The following is a 22,289-nucleotide window of genomic DNA, read 5'->3' as shown; positions in this document are numbered from 1 at the left end:
CATCAAGTAACTGTAGATCAGCGAAATGTGTTTTCCATTTTACTCCTTCTACTTCATACGCAGTCATTTCTTTTTTAAATATTTTCTCATAATCTGTTTCTGTTTTAGTTAGCATTAACTTTCCCTCTATACCCTAGATACATAAACATTTCCGTTCTGAATTTAACAAAAAAAAGCAGGTAAATATTCTGACTGAACAAGTAATAAGTTAATAATACACGACTACACAATCGCATTGTGAACTTATATTGAGCTCAGAATTTTATTTCTCTTTCGGTTAGGTATTGAAATCGTGTATTTTTTGCTTTACCGGATCCGCCACCGGATCCGGCGCCGACTCACCGGATCCGGTAGGTCCAAAAACACGCCGGATCCGCCGGATTACCGGATCCGCCGGACCGGATTGCAATCCCTATTAGAGACTACCTAATAAAAATTGAAGCGGTAAAGAAAATTTAAGGTTCCCCTTTTTAAGTTTTATTCCATGTAATTTAAGGTTAACACCATTGTAGAGTTACCAATATAGACAAGGTATTAAAAAAATAGTAATACCAAATAAAGATTAAGTAAAGAAATAACACTAAATATTCAACCGTTCGATACATCAACGAGGGACTTTTAAATGAAAAATACAGAATTTAAAAAACATTTATTTAGTGTTCTTAACTTAAAATAAAATAGGCTATTAATACTTTACGAGAACCTCGAAACATTATTCAATGATTTTTGTCTAATTAATTAAATTACAAATGATTTTTATTTTGGATGATCATGGCTGTAAAAATATTGGATCATGAGAACCGTATACGATATGATTCGACCAGCAAAGTTCATAACAGTTGGTACATTGATACTGAAGACATTTGCCGATATTTCCAGTTCGCGAGTTTTAACCAACATTAAAATAGTTTTTATTTGATTAAAGAGTTGATCATCTGGAAAGAAGAGGAATTATTTGTTTTTAACATGAATAGGTAAAGTTTCTAGAGGTAGTAGGTACCATAGCAAAAAATCACAAGATTCAAGGTCATAAAAGGTTAAAAAAATTTAATATAACTAGAACAACAGTTGGTCGATGGCAATCTATAATATAAAAATAAGTCGGGTTTTCCTTCCTGACGCTATAACTCATGAAGGCACGAACCAATTTCCACGGTTTTGCATTCTTTGGAAAGGTCTCGGGCTCCGTAAGGTTTATAGCAAAGAACATTCAGGAAAAAATCAAAAGAAAAGCAGGGAAGCAGGGAGAACAGGTTATACATAATATAACTTATATTATTATCTCATACATAGTGTTTTTACCAAAAGACGCAATTTATTTTTAAAGAATAGTTAGTTGTTAACTATTATAATTATGGTCGATTGTACTTTGAAATCATCGTTATTAGCTTGGAAGAGGACAGCTGCTTTTTTTGAAGGGGGAGAATCATCCAATGGCTTCTCCCGCCTTGGGCGATCCGCGAGGTAGTATCAGACTCTTACTGACTAAAAACCACCCCGTTCCTACTCCTGCTTTTCGAGTCGGAGCCCCGGTAAACCCGCTAGGTAGTCCGCAGCTCTGGAAGAGGACAGCTGCTGGATAGGGATGTCTTCTTTAAAGAATGGTGATAGTCACTGTTTATCGCTCGATGACAATAATAATAGTAGCAGTTTTAGGAAATAACCAAAAGTTTATGAAGCGTTCGATCACCCATACTTTACAAAAATTAATATCACAGAACACCATACTTACCTTCGTTGTGCAATCGTAACACGTGTAAAAGTACTTCAACAGTTTTCTTCCTCTCTCTTATGAACATCTCAGATATGGTGGCCAAGAATAGAGGTCGACCGTTAATACAAGAATATAGAAATAAATCACTGAGAAATATTTCAGAGTACTGAAAAGGAAAATGATCAAATTATTAAAATGTTTAGTATTAAAAACCGGTATCATTTTTACGGGTCTACGCCTAGAAAGCCTAGTACGAGCGGAGCACCAGCCGAACACAATTCGTCTGGTGTGGACCGACTTAAGGTAAGCGTCCACAGGCCCACATCGTACGCATTGCCGATGATGCGGTCCGTGCGATGCGGATCAGTGAAAGTAGTAAGTTAATAAAATAGAAACTCGAAACTCGTATGAGTTGACAGATAGCTTACTTTAAGGGAAGGCGATAACGACCGACAAATTGTCAATAATGTACCCAATAACCATGTATTGTACATAACAAATATCTGAAACCAATTTTTTATTATTAAAATTAGAAATTAAATGATGCACTATAATCTGAATTTTATAATATCTATAATATTTACCTGACCACAATATATTTCATTGAAAAGATGAATGCAATCAGCTAGTTTGTCATAAATTTGCATCAGTTCAAACCAGGAATATTGATATATTCTTACTAGTTTAGGTTCCACACAAACACTCTGTAATGGGATTATTTAGTTATATACAATTACTTGAGGCTTAGTTGCTTTTAACTAAACTGCTTTTGAATTGCATCATGTCCTTCTGAGGGATGGAATATTTATCATCATGAAATCTTGTCAAATTTAGTACAAACAATTACCTTGATAATCCAATCACATATAGTATCTTTAAATATTATCTCCCTTTGTTTTGACATCGTACTTTGCACTATTTTTATCAGAAGAGCGTTTAGCATGAGAAGTTTTACATATATATTCACAATGACAAAGTAAAAAATCGATCCTTGTAACATGAGAAAAAAGAAATTTATGTGTGCACCAATATTTTGTATATTAAACTTTCTCAACCAAAATGTGCTTAGCAACTGCCCTAATGGTAGAATTACCAAAAATGTTGACAAAATCCGTCTTCTTATAAAAACTGCTTTTGAAACATGAAAAACAGTATCAAGTTCATCCAATTTCTTGAAAAGTTTCACAAAATATTGTGAATTAAAAATGGCGATACAGAAAATAGAATAGTCGCCTTCAATAATGGATAATATTCCAAATGTTTTTGTCAATATGTTAAGTGGAACATCAGATCTTGTATCTATCCAGCTTCGTGGTTTAAATATTGCTAAAATAATAAATAGATGGACTGCGATAAGAAATAATGCGTAAAGTTTATTGAAGAGTGTTACACTAAGTATCTCATTTTTCTTATAAGATACCAATTTGGATCCGAACAAGGACATAAAGTAATTCAGAGGTTTAGCAGCAACCACTAGAGAATATTTCGATGTATTTTTCTTCACATTATTCTTGCAGATAATTACACTGAACGTATTATCACTTGTTTCCGAGACGGAAAATATTTTGTTATTTCTTTGTACTTGGAAATCTTGTACGTAGAACATTGTCGTTCACAGGCCAACTTTCCTCCAATACCTCTTACTAAATAATATTGAATATTCCTTCTCGGTATCATAAGTCATAAGACATACAAGTAATATCAATTGAGTTTGAATTTCATTAATGTGAAGTTGATTATAAGTTGTCGAAGTCGTTATACCGATACCATCTAACTATAAGGATAGGTAGTGAAATGAAAGTAAAATAATTTTACATAATACACATTGTGTGCACGTCTGTAAGTACGTATGTTGGGATTTAATAATATTACACAACATTAATCTGTATATATAACGTTTCTTTGTTAAAATTATAATTAGAATTAAAGCAATGAAAATTTGAGTAAAGAAAGTACAGTAAAAGTTGTTTTTCATTGGACTTTCTCCTGTGTGTTTACAAAACTAATTTAACGTATACATTAAACCAACACCCATTACAACAAATTCTGATTCACTTAATTTTGTGCCGGAGTCCGACCCGTGACACGTTGCACAGCAATCGGGTCTAGTTGTCCAATCGACTATGCGTCAATGTGAAGTGAAAAGGTTTACGATTATGTTTAAAAATAATTATTTAAACGTACGATTATTGGCAGTACTGGTTGCATAACGTGCTATGGGTCCAATTCCAGCACGGTAAAACTCTTTGTGTAATTCATAAATTGTTGTTCCGGGTGTGATGTGTATGTAACATTGTATTATTGTAATCACACCGAAAAAATTCAAGAGTGGGTCAAAGTCAAAGTCAAAGCATTTATTTCAATTTATCCTAAATTAGGCACTTTTGAAACGTCAAATTGAATTGTCCGTCAGTCTGTCCGTCAGTGAAGTTAGGCGCTCGTTCCAAAGTGTGGGTCAATGTGTTAAAAAATAATGACTATCACGTGAATGAAAGTACTATTTTAGCAGTTAGTAGTATTTACCATTCAATCCACAGGAATTGGCCAGAAATACCATATGCAGACACCTGCAAGTAAAGTAAGTAGACATGCCACTACTAAGCTGATTATTTGAACAGTCGACTTGTTGCTGGAATAAAATTAACAGATTGAAAATAAAATTTAAAAACATTTAAATTAAATATTACCGGTCAATCTTAAGATTTACCCTTGTACTGCTATCATTCATCTACTTATAAATATGTTACTATAAAATGTTTCAGTAAACGCTAAGATTTACCAACTCTTATTGGTTAAACTCTTCAAAAAAAAGCATACTCCTTTTTAAAAGGCCGGCAACGCACCTGTGACTCCTCTGGTGTTGCGGGTGTCCATGGGCGGCGCTGATCACTTACCATCAAGTGACCAGTTTGCTCGTTTGCCACCTATTCCATAAAAAAATGCTGAACAATTATGTGATTAAAACTTTAACCACTATTATTAACTTAGTAAATCTTAAATATGATTTACGTCATAGGAACTGTAAATATTGAAAAAAAAAACATGTCGTATGCATGTCGCACGTGCTCGGCTCATCGTCTCTACTCGCGGGCAGTCGACAACTCCCGCAACCTGCACCGTTCTTACTTTTTACTATTTTAGAAGTAAGTATTTCAAAGGTGTTTTAAAATGACTAGTAACAAATATATATATGTATATATAAATACCAAATGAATGAATGAATATGATACCAACATAAACATTTTGTAAGGTTTTGACTCAAATAAATGATAAATAATTACTCATTGTTTTATTCCCAAAACTAACATTTACCAGCTGTCAAGTAATATTGATAGAACCGGTTTTTAAATTCTTGTCTTATTATAATGGAATATAACTGGTTTGCTATACAATGTGATAGGGGCGAAACTTCTAACCCGTTAAGGCTGAGTTCTACACCTAATTTTATCGACAAAAGTCCTGGGTCGAAGTGGTCCCCCTAAAAGTTATGGCTATTTTAATATTTTTCTTACTTTTTTTGATATCAAAGGTTGTATGCGTCGTAGAAACAAAAAAAAACGACAAACGGTAGCTAATAACCTTGGCTAACTAATTCATTACTTTTTTCATATGTTTGATAATGTTTTGGTGAGAAAAAAAACCATTTGTGAATTATTTTTACCGAAAAAATCACTATTTTTCAATTTTTTCAATGAGGGGTTCAACCCCCCATATTATTATTTTTTGTCGATAAAAATAGATGTAGTATTCAGCCTTAACGGGTTAGAAGTCTCACCCCTATCACATTGTATACCCCTTGGATAATGTAATAATTATTATTAAAGTATATCTAACTTACAATAGTTTGAAAGCTCCTGGAATACTCGCCCACAAGAATATACTTTCTCCACGATCCAACCGGGCTTCGAAATGTTTGTAGAGAGAGACCTGGATATTTGATGAAGGTCAAAGAAAAATACGCAACATCTCAATGCCGTTGGTCTGCAAAAATCATAAGCATAAATACCGTGTGCGATGATCAAGTCGATTTATTTTATTTAAAACGTAAAATAAATGTAATATTGAAATGATAGCAATAAAATTTACATTATAACGTAAGACAGAATGTCCCTTAAGTAGGGACTAAATGAAATAACCGACTTGGTATTACATGGATCTCACAACTTTTTACGGTAGAAAACTGAGGTGCGAGACTTGGGCTTTTTTACAGGATGTTTTTGATGGTATATGCTTTAATTGGAATAAATGGTTAGACTTTGACTTTGAGCATATCTCTGGTGGAAAGCTCCCTAAAGCCGTGTGATGACAATGAAACAAAAAAATACTTGTCATCACTCCGACAAGTACGAGTCTACTAAGGGACTCCTTCACAATTGCAAAAGATCAAACAACATAGTTCCCTGAAAAATCTTAACCTTATAATACGATATCTAATTTGCGTGCCTAGTAATGAAAAAATGGAACACTATCTCATGTAGAGAAGGACTCTATGGCATGCGTTCCAGGAATCTCTTACACTCAGCGTGCGATAAAGTTTTTGTTATTCAGTTTAGATTTTCGAATTCTCTGTTATGCTGCATCCACAGCTGGCAAATGCCTCGCAAAACAGTATCGTAATAATGAAAACTGTTTTTTTTTTTGTATTCTAATAACAGTGCCGAAGCCGATGTTTATAGGGTTTCATTAGAAATGTTATAATCTACTACGCATCATCGAAAAACAATCAACTCTTATAATAACAAGTAAGTACTTACAGAATAATACAACAGTTTTGACATTTTGATTTTTATATTGACAGGTGACAGTTAGAGCACATGCTTTTATTATAAAAAAAGTATCCATAAAATAAAGACCAATAAAGTAAAAGCCACAATAATACTGCCTAAAATAAAAATATTCATATTAAAATGTACCTAATAAAACAGAATAAGTGTATAATCAATTTAGAACAAAATTATACGTTATGTAGTTGGTACTTTAAGTTGTTGTTTTTTTAACTCAGTTCTTTAGTTTGTACGAAGCAAGTCCTTTCATGGACTTACACGTTTCTATGAGAATCCCGAGCGCTGTAATTACAGCGGTAATTCCCCTCTGTCCTCAGCTACCGCTTGACGCAGTTGCTGCACACAAAAGCTTTGGTAGGTACCTGTTTCGGATTCGGCGGAAGGAATGCCTGGGTGTCGTCATTGCGACGAACACCCGGAGGACACGGTAGAGCATACAGTAGCGGTATGCCCTGCATGGACCGAGTACCACCGTGTCCTTAGGGATGTGATCGGAGACGGTGACCACTCCTTCTCCAGCGAGCCCAGCCCACGGTTGCAACAGTCGTTGCTCATCCTACCACGCACTAATCTGGCACGGCAGTGGAGTTTCGCTCCGACACTCAGCGTCACTCATTATCGGTCGGCCGCCACCTCGTGCGACCTCCCGTGTGCTAGCACCAGCGCATCGTCAGCGTCAGCAAACCACGCTGACGCCGCTCGGGAGGTCAGTGTGCAGCACCAACTTTTACATCCCTACTACTTCTACTACTAGTACTACTACTTGTACTAAGAAGGCAGTTTAATATCACCCATCCAAAACCAAACCTTAGCACGTACAGCTTAACCTTAGAGATCGATTTATATACGTGATATTATTTAGCAACGAGCCAATCAGGTATCTCATATGATCGTAATATTAGGAGAAAAAATGTCTATAAAAATAATATGAAAATCTTATGCAATATCCATAATAAAAATACTGAGATCAGAGATGATTTTAGGACTCGTATCTCCGAACATACTAACATTTGACCATAGGTATATGAGTAACTATTGCTCTTTTTGAAAAGTTCTATTAAGGGGTGGGTCCAGACTCCGTACATTTATTTTGCAGTGTCCTTTGAGTTAATTTGTGGAAGTCGAATTAAAGTTTGGTGGTTTATAAAAGAACCTATCTATTGCCGACTTCTCTTTCAAAAGCTCGTTGATTATTTTTGACTTATCTATTGGAGACTCTTCCGTCATAAACTCCTTGAATATTTGTGACTTATCATCTTCCATCCTTCTTCTTCTGCAAAAAAAAAAGTTAGCGATAGTAATTATGTAAAACCCGACAAATCGTAACAATACCTAACAAGTTATAGAAAGCAGAATTCGGATAAATTAATAATCTGTGTAAAATATTATGTAGACATACAACCGAAGGTCATGTTTTAGGAAGTGATTCCTATATAGTTGAGAACCATTAAAAAATATACAATGTGATAGGGGTGGGACTTCTAACCCGTTAAGGCTGTGTACTACATCTAATTTTATCGACAAAAAAATAATAATATGGGGGGTTGAACCCCCTCCCTCTAAAAATTGTGTATATTTTAATAATTTTTACTTTATGTGATATCAAAGGTTGTATGCGTCGTAGAAATAAAAAAAAAACACATTTCTGAATTATTTTTACCGCAATTTTTCAATATTTTCAATTGGGGGTTCAACACCCCATTTTTTTTTGTCGATAAAATTAGGTGTAGTACTCAACCTTAACGGGTTAGAAGTCCTATCCCTATCACATTGTATATAGCACATCTCAAGAGTGTTCATAGCAGAAAATGCAACTTATACATCGTGACTTTTTATTCGTTTTACAAAAGAGGTCCACAATAATATTTCTGTGTTAAACTACTACTGGGGGGAGTATTTTATATACAGGATAACTTTGAATTAGACGTACTTCTCTCGGAAGGTTATTATAGTATTTGGTATCAGCATTGCACCCATGCGAAGCCGGGGCGGGTCGCTAGTATAAAATATATTATTTGCAAAAAAAAAAATATTGTTTTATTCACCATCTGTTTCTTTTATAGTCTGATTGAATTATACAGATAACAAAAATAAAATAAAAAAGGCAACATAGTAAAGGAAATACAAACTTTTGACTCGAACCCACATCGTCGTAATATAACGACGTTTGTAACTAAATCATTAGGCACTCGCCCACAAGCACCACGTCTATTGAACGAAAATCTATCTGTAAGTACTTATAAAAAATCTGTAGAGAGGTCAATTCTGTACATTGAAAATGTTGAAAAAATAAATAGCAGGTGTTACTGGAGCAATACCAAACCCAAATATGTGATTAATTTTTTTCGTCTGTCTGTCTGTCTGTCTGTATGTTCAGGTATCACGTGAAAACTAAAGCTTCGATTTCGATGAAACTTGGTATAATTATACCTTATTATCCTGGGCATAAAATAGGATACCTTTTATCCTGGAAAAATCAAATATGTAACAGCGAACGCGTTATATGTCTATTAGTTAGTCAACAGTAAAAAGAAAATTGAAGTAGATACTTACGCAGGAGGATGAGCTCCTGATACCCATTCTATTGTCCCAAGTATCATTGCTCCAGTGAGTATGAGAAAAAGAAAAAAAGCCCCCAAAATTGCTCCTTGCCAAAAGAGGTTGCAGATGCAACTGAAATACACGAATTAAATAATTACCTTTATATTATCAATATTAATAAATAATGCGAAAGTAGTCGTTTGTTTTATCATGTGTTTTTAGGGTTCCGTAGCCAAATGGCAAAAACGGAACCGTTATAGATTCGTCATGTCTGTCTGTCATATCTTCTTTTCTTCTCTTGGTCTTTTGGTCTTTTGGTCTTTGGTCTTTTATTCATATTAAAAGTTTCAAGCCATTAGTAAAGCAAAACTAGTACAAAGTGTGGGAGAACATACGTCGGCACAAATGGTGGATACCACAGTTTCACACGGAACTAACGTGAAACGCTTGCGTTGTGTTTCGTTGTGTGAATCCCAATCCCAGATTCCCCAACAACCCCTTAAATTCCTAACCCCCAAAAGGCCGGCAATGCATTTCTAACACCTCTGCAGTTTTAGGTGCCCATGAGCGGCAGCGATTTCTTACCATCAGGTGATCGGACTGCTCGTTTACCGGCTTATACTATAAAAAAACTATACTAAATCTAATCATATAGCGGTTAGCCCGGAATCCAATTGCCGTAGCTTTATGACTTCTAACAATATCTGATGGTTTAATTTGATATTGTAGACGCACCACGCCACGTAAAGAATGATTACTAACACATAAAACTTCAAAATAAAATAGTCCGTGACCAGTTGGCTATTGTTTACATGATATTATTTATTCTCGGACTCGCTGTAAACTTACTCGTACCTTTTTTTATATTTACAAGAATAACTGTTGTTAGTTTCATATTCCGCCTTGAGGTGTAAATCGGCTGAAATGATCCTTTAGAGCATAAAGTATCTTGTATAATGTTTCTATGAATGTTTTACTAAGTATAATTACATACACAACATGTGCTGTGAACTGTAGTAACTCTATATAAATAGTCGGTCAACAGATATGGGTCTGCACTTATCAAAGTTCGTTAACATTAGATTGTTCGTTGTCTTGGAATATAAGAGCACTTTATCTTATTCAATCCTTATTAGATTCGTACGTAGGATAAAGAGTAGTCGTATCCAGTAAAATTATGTAAAGTTTGAAAACCTCAATTACCTACCACATTTTCGTTTCTCCATCCAATTTTCATAAAGGCATTTTATTTTACTGGTCTCCGATGCAGGTTTTATGTACTGTTAAACTGTATCACTAATTTATTATCGAAATAATTTCATTGCTACTCGAATTTGTTCATTTATTGATATTCCGATTGTTGTCTCACAACAATCATTGTCTTGATGACATTGACACAGACTTCTGTCTTGTTCAAAGAGTAACAATTGTAGGAAAATACTCGACACTGGCAGAATAGTCGACAACTTTGTATTGGAGACTCGGTTGCCACCAAGAAGAAAAAAAAAGTTTAGGAAAAAGTCTTGTCATTAAATCGCAATAATAAATATTGATTATGCTGTTCAGTGTTTACGTTTAAAAATTTTAAATAATAGACAAAAATAAATTAATTTGTACTTTTTATTGAGTCATTATTTTGACGTATAAAAGCACACGCAGACATAACACAGACCCGTTTATCTTGACTGGCTGGATACAATATGTATTAAATAAAATCAATCAATTCTTGTATTCGTAGGGTCGTTGCTCCTTAATCGTAGATACGTTTTAGGTTTAGTGGCATATTATGAAAAATATTTTAACAAATTCACCAGTCAAGGTAACTGCGTACAGGTGAACATACAAACTTCAGTGATTAGCCAAGTCAACGACCTTACTGCTATAATTGTGTACACAATTTGAAGACTGAGTGTTTTAGACTTATTATTATAATATTCACCTTTTTAATACTTATATAAAAATAAACGCTAGTTACAAAATATATAAGAATATATTTATAACTAACGACGGTGATTATAACAAATAAATAATAAAAAATAAAATAACTTATAACTAGAATACTTCATACTTATACATAGTATTTACATTAAGGTCTACAAATTGAGAAGGAATGAAAGTGTGTTTGTAAAAGCATAGATTATATTTATAGCCAGGTTTAATATAGTGATAGGTTTAAGTAGGAAAATAGTTCTTGTGATGAGGTAAGAAGGTCGGTATTATAACTATAGTAGTTTTGGATGATTGTTGTACATTAGTTGCTGGAGTTTGTTGGTGGCATCTTCGGTGGATGCGGGCTCATCTTCTGCAAAAAAAAAATTGCATTAAAACCATGATCGTGATCAAAAATCAAATTACTTGTGAATAGAAGTTATTTATTTGATTTTCACATTACGGCACGTTTTTTTAATGGGACAAGCGCTACGTACAACCATACACGCTGCAACTCCTGTCAGCCATTTTGGATCTACAGTAGATACAACCATGTAAACACCGGAACATTGAAGTCCGGCGCGTCTCAGGGACATGAATGACTGTCTTGGATCCCGCAACGAAATAAATCAGAAGATATTATTAGAGGAAAAAAAAGAAAACGATAGTTTCCACTTCCCTCGGTGAATTTAATGCAGGAGACAGAAAGACTTAAGCCTTAACCACAAAGAGACTCCACAACTGGGAGAAGCCCAGTCGCCAAGCACCACGGAAATTTGACTTAAAACTAAATGGGTCCTATGTGTGAGCTGTTATACTTGCTTCCAATAATAGGTATGGCAAAAACGCCTAAACGCACAATTCTACTGTATGTTAATAAAGGTGAATTTAGTTTGTTTCTTGCCTAAGACTATAAATAACTTTTAAAGTACTTACTTCCGAATAAAATTCCAGTTCCCCACAGGATGAGAAGCACCACTGCCACGATGAACAGCAAGGATACTATCAAACTGAGGATCTTGCAGATCAAACTACACACGCAACTGGAAAGAACAAATGAAACTTTATTAATAATATAAAATTAGGTCTATTTTGCTTTGCATTTAACAAATGAAATATATTGTTAGGTAGGTAATTTATTGTGAACTTTATTTAATATAAAAGAAACGACTTAAATCTAATCTAATTAAAAAAAAATTAGACTTACAATTTTATTAAAAAAACTAACTACAGTAACTACTAATAATCGATATCAAACTAAACCTACGTTAAATAGTTTAACCAAAAAACCAGGAAAACCCAACAAATAAACTTATTAATTGACAAATACAACGAAACCAATTTAGAATATACGAAACAGCAGGACCACTACAGACAAATAATCATACGACTGATAATACACTTATTCCACGATAGTACCGAAGCGCTCGGCCGATACCCAACCAAATGAATGTAACGAAACCATAGCGCGATCTATTTCGATCCCAACGCCATCTATCGAGGATAAAGACAACTTGGATTATTTATTTATACTCCGTTCGGGCATTTTCTTTGTACTAAAAGTTTAATTATATTGATATTATTTTTTTCATACCTTTTTACTATTTATTTACTTTTTTTCGATGAATTAAAACAATAACATGAACCGAAGTCGTGTAACGATCGACATAGAGTTAGAGCATTTTCTTTGTACTAAATTTTTATTATATTGATATTATTTTTTTCATACCTTTTTACTATTTATTTACTTTTTTTCGATAAATTAAAACAATAACATGAACCGAAGTCGTGTAACGATCGACATAGAATTATTTATAAATAATTTATTTCTTATTTTTATTTTTTGATTTTTGAAATAAAAATATATCTATGTCCTTTCTAAGGTTCTAAACTATATCTGTACCAAATTTCAACCAAATCCGTCAAATAGTTGCGGAGATTAATGGTATAAGCATAGAATGTTCGACGTGATTCTTTAATTTGACATAACTTTTTTATTTATGAACCGATTGACATGAAACAAACACTAAATGTAAATTTAAGCATCCCACAATATATTCGTGAAAACCGCATCCAACTCGGATCAGCCGTTTCTGAGATTAGCGCGCACAGACGAACAGACAAACAGACAAACAGACAAACAGACAAAAAAAAAGTTAATTACATTTTTGGGTTCGACATCGACATAACAATAACCCCTGCTTTTTTTTTATTTTTATTTTCAATGTACAGACAGCACTTTTCTACGATTTTATTATATGTATAGATATAGATAAAGTTTGTGTTGTGTGAATTTGAAAAATATCGGGTTTTCGAAAATGCCACAGTAGTAGCACGGAGTCTGGAATTGTGCCCAGTATATGGGTATATGGCAATAGGCTCACCGCCTATTACATGAGCCTTATAACACTAATGGTGAAAAGTTATTGTTCACTGTACAGCGGCATTGCGCACCGTTATGTGCACTTCTGCCTACCCTTTCTGTGACAAAAGGTGTGACAGAAGTTACATTTTTTTAAATGTTGATTTTATTTATTTTATAATGTTGTAATTTAATTCAACATTTTACATTAACATTAACACATTGAACACCGTGGTTGTCACCGGTGACCGACGTTAGCGGAGGATTTGCCTTCAACAGTTTTCTATTGGCAGTCAAAGACTTAAGAACTGATAAGTACCTACTCTGCATAATAAAAAGAGTAAGTCATATGTTATTGTTTATTTCGCAAATGAATCCGCATTGTGATAAAAACCCACGAATTTTAATAGATTGCTCCTAGATACCGTGTATAATAGTGATATGCTATCACAATAATATATAATATCGATAATATGAGATAATCAGATCCGTAATGAAGTATTCTACGTAATTTTCAAACATTTTTTGTTTATTCGATTTCAAAATATAGAGTAAAAATTTTAATTAAAGGTTGAGAAAAGTGTCTTAATGATTTTTCCTTCCAACTTACGCCAAAACGATGGCGTAATTAAACAGTATTATTAATTAATTTGGGAGATACGATGTCATGGATAAACACAGACGTGGATATCATGTCAAACTAAAAAAACTCTTTGTGTTGTCTGCATCTGCAGACGTAGACTGCCTCGTTGGTCGAGCGGTCGCAAGCGCGACTGCCGGACAAGGGGTATCTGGTTCGATTCCCGGGTCGGGCAAAGTATTACTGGGCTTCTTTTGCATTTTCAAAATTTTCTCAAAAAGAGGCTCTCGCCCTATTACATTGGACTTATAACACAAAAGGTGAAAAGTGGGTGTACATAGAATAGCGCCATTACGTGTCGTAATGAGCACCTCTGCCTACCCTATCAGGGATAAAAGGCGTAACATTGACGTTTGCGTTGACGCTTAATTATTGTGTTACAGTTCACTATAAAAACAATGTTAAAATTTTGTAAGGCTGTAATAACAGTTTACATCAAAAGAATATCAGGGGGCGCATTTTATATAATTCCGGCAATGTTTTATTATTTATTTAACATATGGTAACGTTAAATTATGTTTGAATTATCTTTTGTTTGATGCCAAGGAGTGAGAAAACATTACACTGTGTTATAAACAATGTTTCTCTGGCAGCTTATTTTATGCGTTTGTTTTACTCATATAATGTTAGGATTTTACGACAGTCGTTAGCTCATAAATAGAGGTAAATTCATCAATGCAAGCTCAAATAAATTAAATATAATGGAGTTTCTTATGAGACGGATATTGCTGTCGTTTGTTTTTAAAACGATTGCTTTATCACAATAATACAATACCGAATTTTAAGTAATTATACTAATTAGTAATATATATAATTTAGTATAATTAGTAATTATACTAAAAATTCGGTTAGTAGTTAGTAGCCAAGACTGCCTCGTTGGCCGAGTGGTCGTAAGTGCGACTGCCGGGCAAGTGGTTTCGGGTTCGATTCCCGGGTCGAGCAAAGTATTGTTGGGATATTTTCAGTTCTTCGAAAATTTCTCAGTAGTAGCACGGAGTCTGGAAATGTGCCCGGAATGTGGCAATAGGCACACCCCCCTATTGCATGGGACTTACAATGTAATTTGTGAAAAGTGCTATAATGTGAACCTCTGCCTACCCCTTCGGGGATAAAAAGCGTGACGATATACATATCATTTTAGTTGGGTAATATTCTCATTCAATTTCTAAGTACTGGTTGACAGAAGCATGCTTGAAGGTTTGATATTCTTATTTTTGATGGTGATAATAATCTGTTTAAACCCTAATTCAACAAATTAAAAATTCATATATTGTAAGACTTCCTTTAACTATCTGTTTCCTTGTTACACCTATTAGATAATATTGATAAATATTTGTTGTTCATAATTTTCCATAGTGTTATAAGAAAAAAATGATACATAATATGTGATTCCGCAAATACTTTGGTACACTATCTGGATTATAAAAGATTACAGTCACGTGTAGATTTGTACAATGTGATAACACATAAACAAACACGTTTCTTGGGAGTTTTTTATTGAAGTCAGTGAGATCGGTAGTCAAAAAACTGTAGTACAACTGACAAATAATATTCGAAATTCCATTTAGTAGTAGGGTTTCAGGAATCCTTGCAAGGTGCAAGATATACAGTAAAGCCGAAGGCAAAAAAATAACACGACCGCCGCGACAAGTCAGTACGACTCGTCACTGCAGTCATGATTTAAAACTATAACAGCGCCACTACTGGGGACCTACTCCGGTTCTCGAATCCGAGGTGTCGTTTAATCTTCGGCCGTAATTTTTATTGATTTACTAATAGAATTACTTGAAATAACGTTTTATTTATAATTTTATATCAAAACCTTCATTTCATTCGTTCATTTTTGTTCACAAAAGTTTGCAATAAATAGAAATTGTAGTATGCAATCTGCGAAGTTTCGGACGAAACTTCGTTTTTCGTTGAATTAGAGTTGGCCCCCTGATCCGCAGTCGGGCGACACTGGAATTTCCTGCTCGACCACGCGTCCCCAGATTCGTGTCGCTAACTACGGAGGTAATTTCATATAAACCACTAGTGTCGCTGCGACACGTCGTCCGTTGCTGCGTCATGTCGCCCGTTTCCAAGTTGTACAATGACATTTGTCACTACACTACCTCAATTTTTGCCATGGGTTTCGTAAGAGCTGACTCAATAAGGAGCTACACATTTGACAGAAACCGGGAAGCAGCATTGACTGGTAAAATATGAACTACAAACTACGAACTAACTAACTGTCTTTTAAGTGTGGGAGAACCATGCTTCGGCACGAATGGGCCGACTCGACCGGAGTGATACCACGGCCTCACAGAAAACCGACGGGAAAGCTTGCATTGTGTTTCGTTGTGTAAGATTATCGGAGGCCCAATTACCCCTCTTCCTAATTTTCGTAATCCGCGATTCCCCAACAACCCTTAAATTCGCCTTTTCCGTGTCCATGGGCGGCGGCGATTGCTTATCATCAGGTAATCCGTCTGCTCGTTTACCGGCTTATTCCAGGAAAAAAAATAGATTTAAATTAGGTAGTCTAAGCTAATCATATTAATTCTTATTGAACCAATTATGAGTAGGTACGCAACACCAGTCAAATAATAAATAGTCTATAGACTCATGTGTGACGAGAAGATTACAAAGATAACAGAAACGGAACACCTGATTTAACATTGCTGTTTGCATATTTCACGTCTGTGTCGTCTGTGTATGCGTGCGTCACTTCAGAACATTGGGTGTAACGGTACCTAATTGTTATTCACGTTCCTTGTAAAACAAAATGCAGTCTCGTATAATTGTGATAAAATCTGTTTTAATTTTAATATAATATAGCATCAAAGGACACACTACTCCTCGAAAGGGGTTGAAAAATGCTCGTATTTGTTGTGAGTTTTCGCACTTTCGTATCATTGCCTAAGTTTATGTGATATCATGCACATGTTAGGTAAAAATGTACTATGAATGCACCAATTTTCCATCAAAATAATTTAGTATTAACATCTGCTTTCTTAAAATAAGATAAGCTTAAAAAACATATAAGACACTAATTTCACAGGCATAATAATTTTCAGCAAAGTCTGATTTAATACTTTTACGTCATAAGTTCCAGGTATAAATAATACCACTACCTACACAAATCTGTTTTTATTGTATATAATACATTTAGGTAATTTTGGAAAACTAAGATCTATCACTTGGGGTTTAAATTCAAAATTGCTTGAATTTAACACGGCAATGACTCTTTCACTTGTTGTTGGTTTAATAAGTCGTTACTGATAATGTACTGTAAATTACTAGTCTTTGTTATTTTCAGACTGTTTTTCTTAGTGAGTCACTTAATAGAGGAACAATGGAGTTTACACAACAAACAAACAATGACCAAATGGATATACGTGACGCATTCTATAGAAATAGGTACGTCACCATAGGTATTGCGAAATTACCTTTGTAGGTATTTTACCTAGTTTTTTTAACAATAATTAACTTTCTTAAGGTATGACATATTAAACAAATTACAATATTATATATCAAGGCCTTACTTGTTGCCAAAGCGACTTTCGATGGCCACGCAAGTTATACAGGATAATGAGAGTCCCTGTATTGACTTGAAACTAGTTGAGCATTCTCAACAGTTTACGTGATTACTTTATTTAACTTTGTATTTCATTAATTATTTGTTATTAGCAATTGATTATTTACCAACATCAGTAAATCAAAAATATTTGTAAAGAAAAGTAAAATGATTGAATGAATAACTGTACACTGTGTAGTCAATACTATGATAGTACTAAGTCGCCATTTTTAAGGCCGTCTCATGGAAAACGCGCGAAGAATATTTATTAGAAAGTCGAGGTCGTTGGCAGCGACGAATACATTAAGTACTCGCTAAGTAATGGTAGCATACAAAATTAAATTTATTTCTAATAGTTTATGTTTTTTTTTTCTTAATAATGGATCTTTTGTTTCATTCTATTATAATACTGCTAGTTTGGCATACCACTTTGGAATAAAATTAAAGTAAGTTTTTAATTTCACGTAAATAGTAAACAAAGTATTAACACTTTGTTTACCATTTACATGACATATCTATAGTATATACAGATTCTATAGCATTTTTACATGATATGATACATTTTTTAAATAGGATTTTACCTACTGTATTACTGTTCGTGTTATGATGTCAAGGCCTTCCTAGACCTTAATCAGTTTTCTTAGTCCTTCGATTTAATTGTAACTCAACGATTACACATGCATGACACATTTACCCACCCATGTAACAAAGAAATACAAAAGATATACCTATTGTAATTGGGTGTTTACAAAACCCCAACACTACCGATGAATGTTTCCGTCTTATCTTTGGTAAATTAAATAAAGATAACACTGTCGGCAATGAGAATAATCACTAACATAATTTGCCAACTGATACAAGACAGATATTGTATTGGAATATAGTCATACTTTATCTTTTGGTGACGTGTAACCACATTTGTTTTCAAACCTTTTTTCGATAAAAACTTAACAAATAATTACATTATTTGTACACCTACATATTTTTACCCATTTTTTACCAACTGTATTTTAAGTCCCACGTAATAGGAGGTTATTACAAATTATTACATAAAATACAATATTTTATCTTATTAACGTTTTTGATGCTATCTGTACGTGCGCTCGGCTGCATTATGAAGTTGATTGGTCAATAGTGTTTACGTCACGAATGTACCAAGTGATGGTGAATGCAGCTAGTGTTGTGATCTGACTGTTCATGAATGGACGAATAATTTATACATCGATTTATAAAAGATATAGAACAATTATTTATTAGTAGAAATTACTTTCATTAATAAAGGAAATTCCGTTTTTTATCATATACGAAACGGTTAATTTAAGTCTCTTTGCGTAGTTATAGAATAAAAATGTCATATGCAAAAGTGTTGTATATACATAAAATAATGCGTTATAATTACAAAGAAAAAAAGGTTATTATGACTGCACCGTTCGTGCATTTAATAGCAACGCTATGAAATAATTAATAGTAAGATTTTTTTCAAGTATAAATGTGCATAAAACAACTTAACTACCATAAAATATTTACGTCGCGTCGCGTTTTTCTTTGTTTGTTAATTTCAGTCGATATTATATTAGTTTAATAACAATAATAAGTAAATTCCCAAAAATACTTACCACATTTTGTTGTTTTATTATAAACGACTATGCACACTGATTTCGAGTCAACTCTTTGTCCACGACTGAATCGCATTGACCGTCGTTACAATTTAAACAGGATAAAACTTATCACTTGTATCGAAATTTATCTCTATCGATCGATAGTTACGTAGGATTTATCAGTTCACCAGATATACATGTACCGATATAACACATGTACATCTCGTTTTAAAAAATCGCCTGCTGGAGTTATGACTGTTTACAAATAGTAAATTATGAACTTGCGTGGGTTTTAGTAATCGGATAGTTACACTATTTTGGCTTCTTTATGTGTTTAGCTAGCCATGCGGCCAGCGCTGGTGTTCAACGAGTACTGAGCGGTCGTTGTTTATTAACTAAAGGAAATTGAGAGCAATGACTGTGTCTTTAAGTCACACGCCGGTTGCTATATAGATTTTGTTGATTCAAATATTGTTTTTATGATCTCAGTTTGTTTGATGTGGAGTTTGATTTGTAAATAGGATGGGGTCTTTGTCTTTTTTAAGTGTGTAGGAATAGAGCGTTTATGTATTTGTCAGTCATAAGCATTTGCGGTGCGTAATAACTCTTCTGCGATCATCGAATATCGCTCATCGCTCTGCAGTTTCTGCCTTCCTGGTACAACGTCACGAGTCAAGACAAGGGCATTCATAGTTTACATATCTTTTCCTTTGTCATGTGTGCGTTTGCAAACACATACTTTTTTCATATTACACTCAAAACCGGAACAACAATTCGTTGATTATTCAACAAATATTTTCGTGCGGTAATCAAATTCGCGACGCTTTACACAGCAGCCGGTCTTCCAGCCAATGAACCAACCGTGTAGTTCCAACTGTATACCTATGTGTTATGGCATATCAATATAATTCGATTAGCACAATACTGTACTTGTATAAACCTACATATAATATAGGCATAAAGTTGTTTTCTCCGTCCCTATGTTTCTTTGTATGCTTAAAACTTTAAAACTACGCAAGCGATTAAGATGCGGTTTTTTAATATTTTTTTAATAGATAGAGTGATTCAACAGAAAGTTTTATATGTATAATATATCACCATTGCACCCATGCAAAGTTGACGCGTGTCACTAGTATATTATATACGAGTAAATCTATAAATAGTAATACCATTTAAAATCCGGTAAGTGTTAATTTTCACGTGTAAACCATGACGGTAGGTAAGTCACGTTTTGGTGTGGATTTCCGCGATTTGACTGACGATAGTAAGGTTGCTTAGTTGGACTGTAAATAATTGGGAACATAACATCAATGACTCATTTGTCAATAACGATCACGTTAAAATACTTTTTTCTTTGACAGTCAGAGTTAACTCATTATGTACCTACTAGTAACTGAAATAGGTATGATTTTAGCTTCATTCTAATTTGGTCTTAGTTACAATCTTTTATTGTAAAGGGAACATACGACTTATTTTATTAGAATTAGGTAGATTGAAGTGTATGCCTTGTACATACAAGGCATACACTTCAACATACAATTTCTAGTTCAATATTGATTTAAAAAAGAACTCAGTTTGCTCTTAATTAACCTATTTACTTAATTATTGTTTCTCATTATTACGTTTTCTCATTAACTTAAAATTAATTTGTGGGAATTGAAACTCTTTCTAATTAAAAGTAACCACGACGGCGTTAGTTTTCAAGTAAGAAGTTGTTCTAACTCTACGATCATGTTATATCTCGAAATCGATGAAATATTAATGAACACCGTCTACCCTATCAAGAAATATCTCATGATAATTACATTTTCTATAAAGTTAGAACTTAAACCACAAGATTAAAGCACAAGGTTTCAATCTATCAGTCTATTGACTTTGACTAGACTAACTTTGGTCTGAATGAATTAGTTTGGTTAAAGTTAAACGTAAGACGTCTCCAAAGTTATCTAGTTAACACATGGCATTTAAGGGTTCTAAGCGACGATGCCAAGAGACGAAGATCTCCTTAACTACTTAGTACTGTCATGGCCTCACTTAACTTGACATTCAAGTCACCGAATTAATTATTCAAGTAAAATTTTGTAGGTACAGGTAGTGTCAAAAGTTTGAGGTTATATCACGGTTATACCAACAAGTATGTAGCAAAATGTTTTGGCCCTTGGGTTTTTGTGAAGTAATAGGTACGTAGTTTCATATATTGTGTTAGTCAATTAAATTATCTTCAATATTTACATCAACTTTGTACCTTTTACTTACCTTAAATTACATGAATAAGTTATTAACCTGTTTCATTCTTAAAAAATGTCCTGCAAAATATTCCCAGAACTTTTTCCCACAATCAAAATTTCTTGTAAATTCAGAATGTATTTAAATTTTATTAATTTTCATCGAGACGTCCGTTAATCATTTGAGCGCTCGGGGCGTAAAAATAATAAAATTCGTAGAAGCATTTATTAAAATTTATTATTTTGCTTCATTGTCACAAAATAAAGTTACCGAACTTGGAAGCTGGAAGTAATAAATATATTCAGAGAAAATTATTCCAACGAAATATTTTAAGCTGATAAAAATTATTAAATTTTTTCCAAACCTCAGGCGCCAACGTTGTAAAAACGTTATTATTCTGAGCAGAATAAGATTCACGAGATCGTCTTTGTATTAATATTATAGTTGATAGTACAATGTATAGAGGTATAAGTCCTACGGGGGTTTGTAATAAAAAGTTTTGTATATTTTTTTAACTTTTTCCATTAGAGCGGATTCCCCGGAGTGAGGCGGCGGCCGTTCGCGTGAGAATGAGCAATTTCCTCCCGACCGCCACGATTTCGATCTGACTTCCTGTCTGGGCAGCGATTTTAAAATTTATAGAATCGCTTTACATGAAATTGAAAATAAGAACAAAGGTAGCTCGTGTGTGGAGAAGCGATATTTTTTAAGGACGTCGATTTACGTGATACGAATTTTCGTAACACGTTTCATATTTCACGTTTTCGAAAATAAAAATGTGGCATTACCGAAATGGAAAGCTGTAATACGAATTTTCTCTGTACGTCAAAATAAAAGGATTCGAATAAATCGATTTTAAAGAACGAATTTCAGAAAAACGTACGTAGTTATGTTCTATCATTATTCTTTAAAATAGGAACCGATACGTCGACATAA

The 22,289-nt window shown here is 33.9% G+C and overlaps 1 protein-coding gene and 2 long non-coding RNA genes across 6 annotated transcripts in view; all 3 read right to left on the bottom strand.

Annotated features, from left to right (window-relative positions):
- Nucleotides 1–22,289, bottom strand: part of LOC126912808 (uncharacterized) — a 114,637-nt gene that overhangs the window by 86,295 nt on the left and 6,053 nt on the right. The gene's annotated exons all lie outside the window — the stretch shown is intronic.
- Nucleotides 679–10,396, bottom strand: LOC118269537 (uncharacterized). 4 transcript variants are annotated; one of them, XM_050706861.1, is made up of 11 exons: nt 10,247–10,396; nt 9,052–9,171; nt 7,507–7,771; nt 6,469–6,596; nt 5,553–5,695; nt 4,238–4,343; nt 2,562–3,040; nt 2,299–2,418; nt 2,143–2,217; nt 1,733–1,880; nt 679–935 (listed from the first exon to the last, which is right to left on the bottom strand). In XM_050706861.1, exons 6-11 carry the CDS (start codon nt 4,302–4,304, stop codon nt 757–759), a joined length of 1,068 nt encoding a protein of 355 aa, XP_050562818.1. In that variant the 5' UTR covers nt 4,305–4,343; nt 5,553–5,695; nt 6,469–6,596; nt 7,507–7,771; nt 9,052–9,171; nt 10,247–10,396; the 3' UTR covers nt 679–756. The 4 variants fall into 4 exon arrangements, 3 of the variants coding, with proteins under 3 accessions (XP_050562818.1, XP_050562819.1, XP_050562820.1); XM_050706862.1 differs by lacking the exon at nt 6,469–6,596; XM_050706863.1 differs by lacking the exons at nt 7,507–7,771; nt 9,052–9,171; nt 10,247–10,396 and having other exon boundaries at nt 6,469–7,123.
- Nucleotides 10,642–19,498, bottom strand: LOC126912807 (uncharacterized). The gene is made up of 3 exons (XR_007707454.1): nt 19,146–19,498; nt 11,905–12,011; nt 10,642–11,341 (listed from the first exon to the last, which is right to left on the bottom strand). It is a non-coding gene; the product is annotated as an uncharacterized LOC126912807 (long non-coding RNA).

Source organism: Spodoptera frugiperda, chromosome 30, assembly GCF_023101765.2.
Source record: "Spodoptera frugiperda isolate SF20-4 chromosome 30, AGI-APGP_CSIRO_Sfru_2.0, whole genome shotgun sequence".
NCBI lineage: Eukaryota > Metazoa > Arthropoda > Insecta > Lepidoptera > Noctuidae > Spodoptera > Spodoptera frugiperda.
This window is presented reverse-complemented; position numbering and strand designations above follow the sequence as displayed.

Excerpts from the sequence above, each read along its gene's own strand:
- LOC118269537 (XM_050706861.1), bottom strand. The coding sequence starts at position 4,304 with ATGTCTACTTACTTTACTTGCAGGTGTCTGCATATGGTATTTCTGGCC. Across the intron at positions 1,881-2,142 it reads CGTTATCGCCTTCCCTTAAA|TACTCTGAAATATTTCTCAG; the intron begins GTAAGCTATCTG and ends TTTCCTTTTCAG. Across the intron at positions 936-1,732 it reads GTTACGATTGCACAACGAAG|ATGATCAACTCTTTAATCAA; the intron begins GTAAGTATGGTG and ends TCTTCTTTCCAG.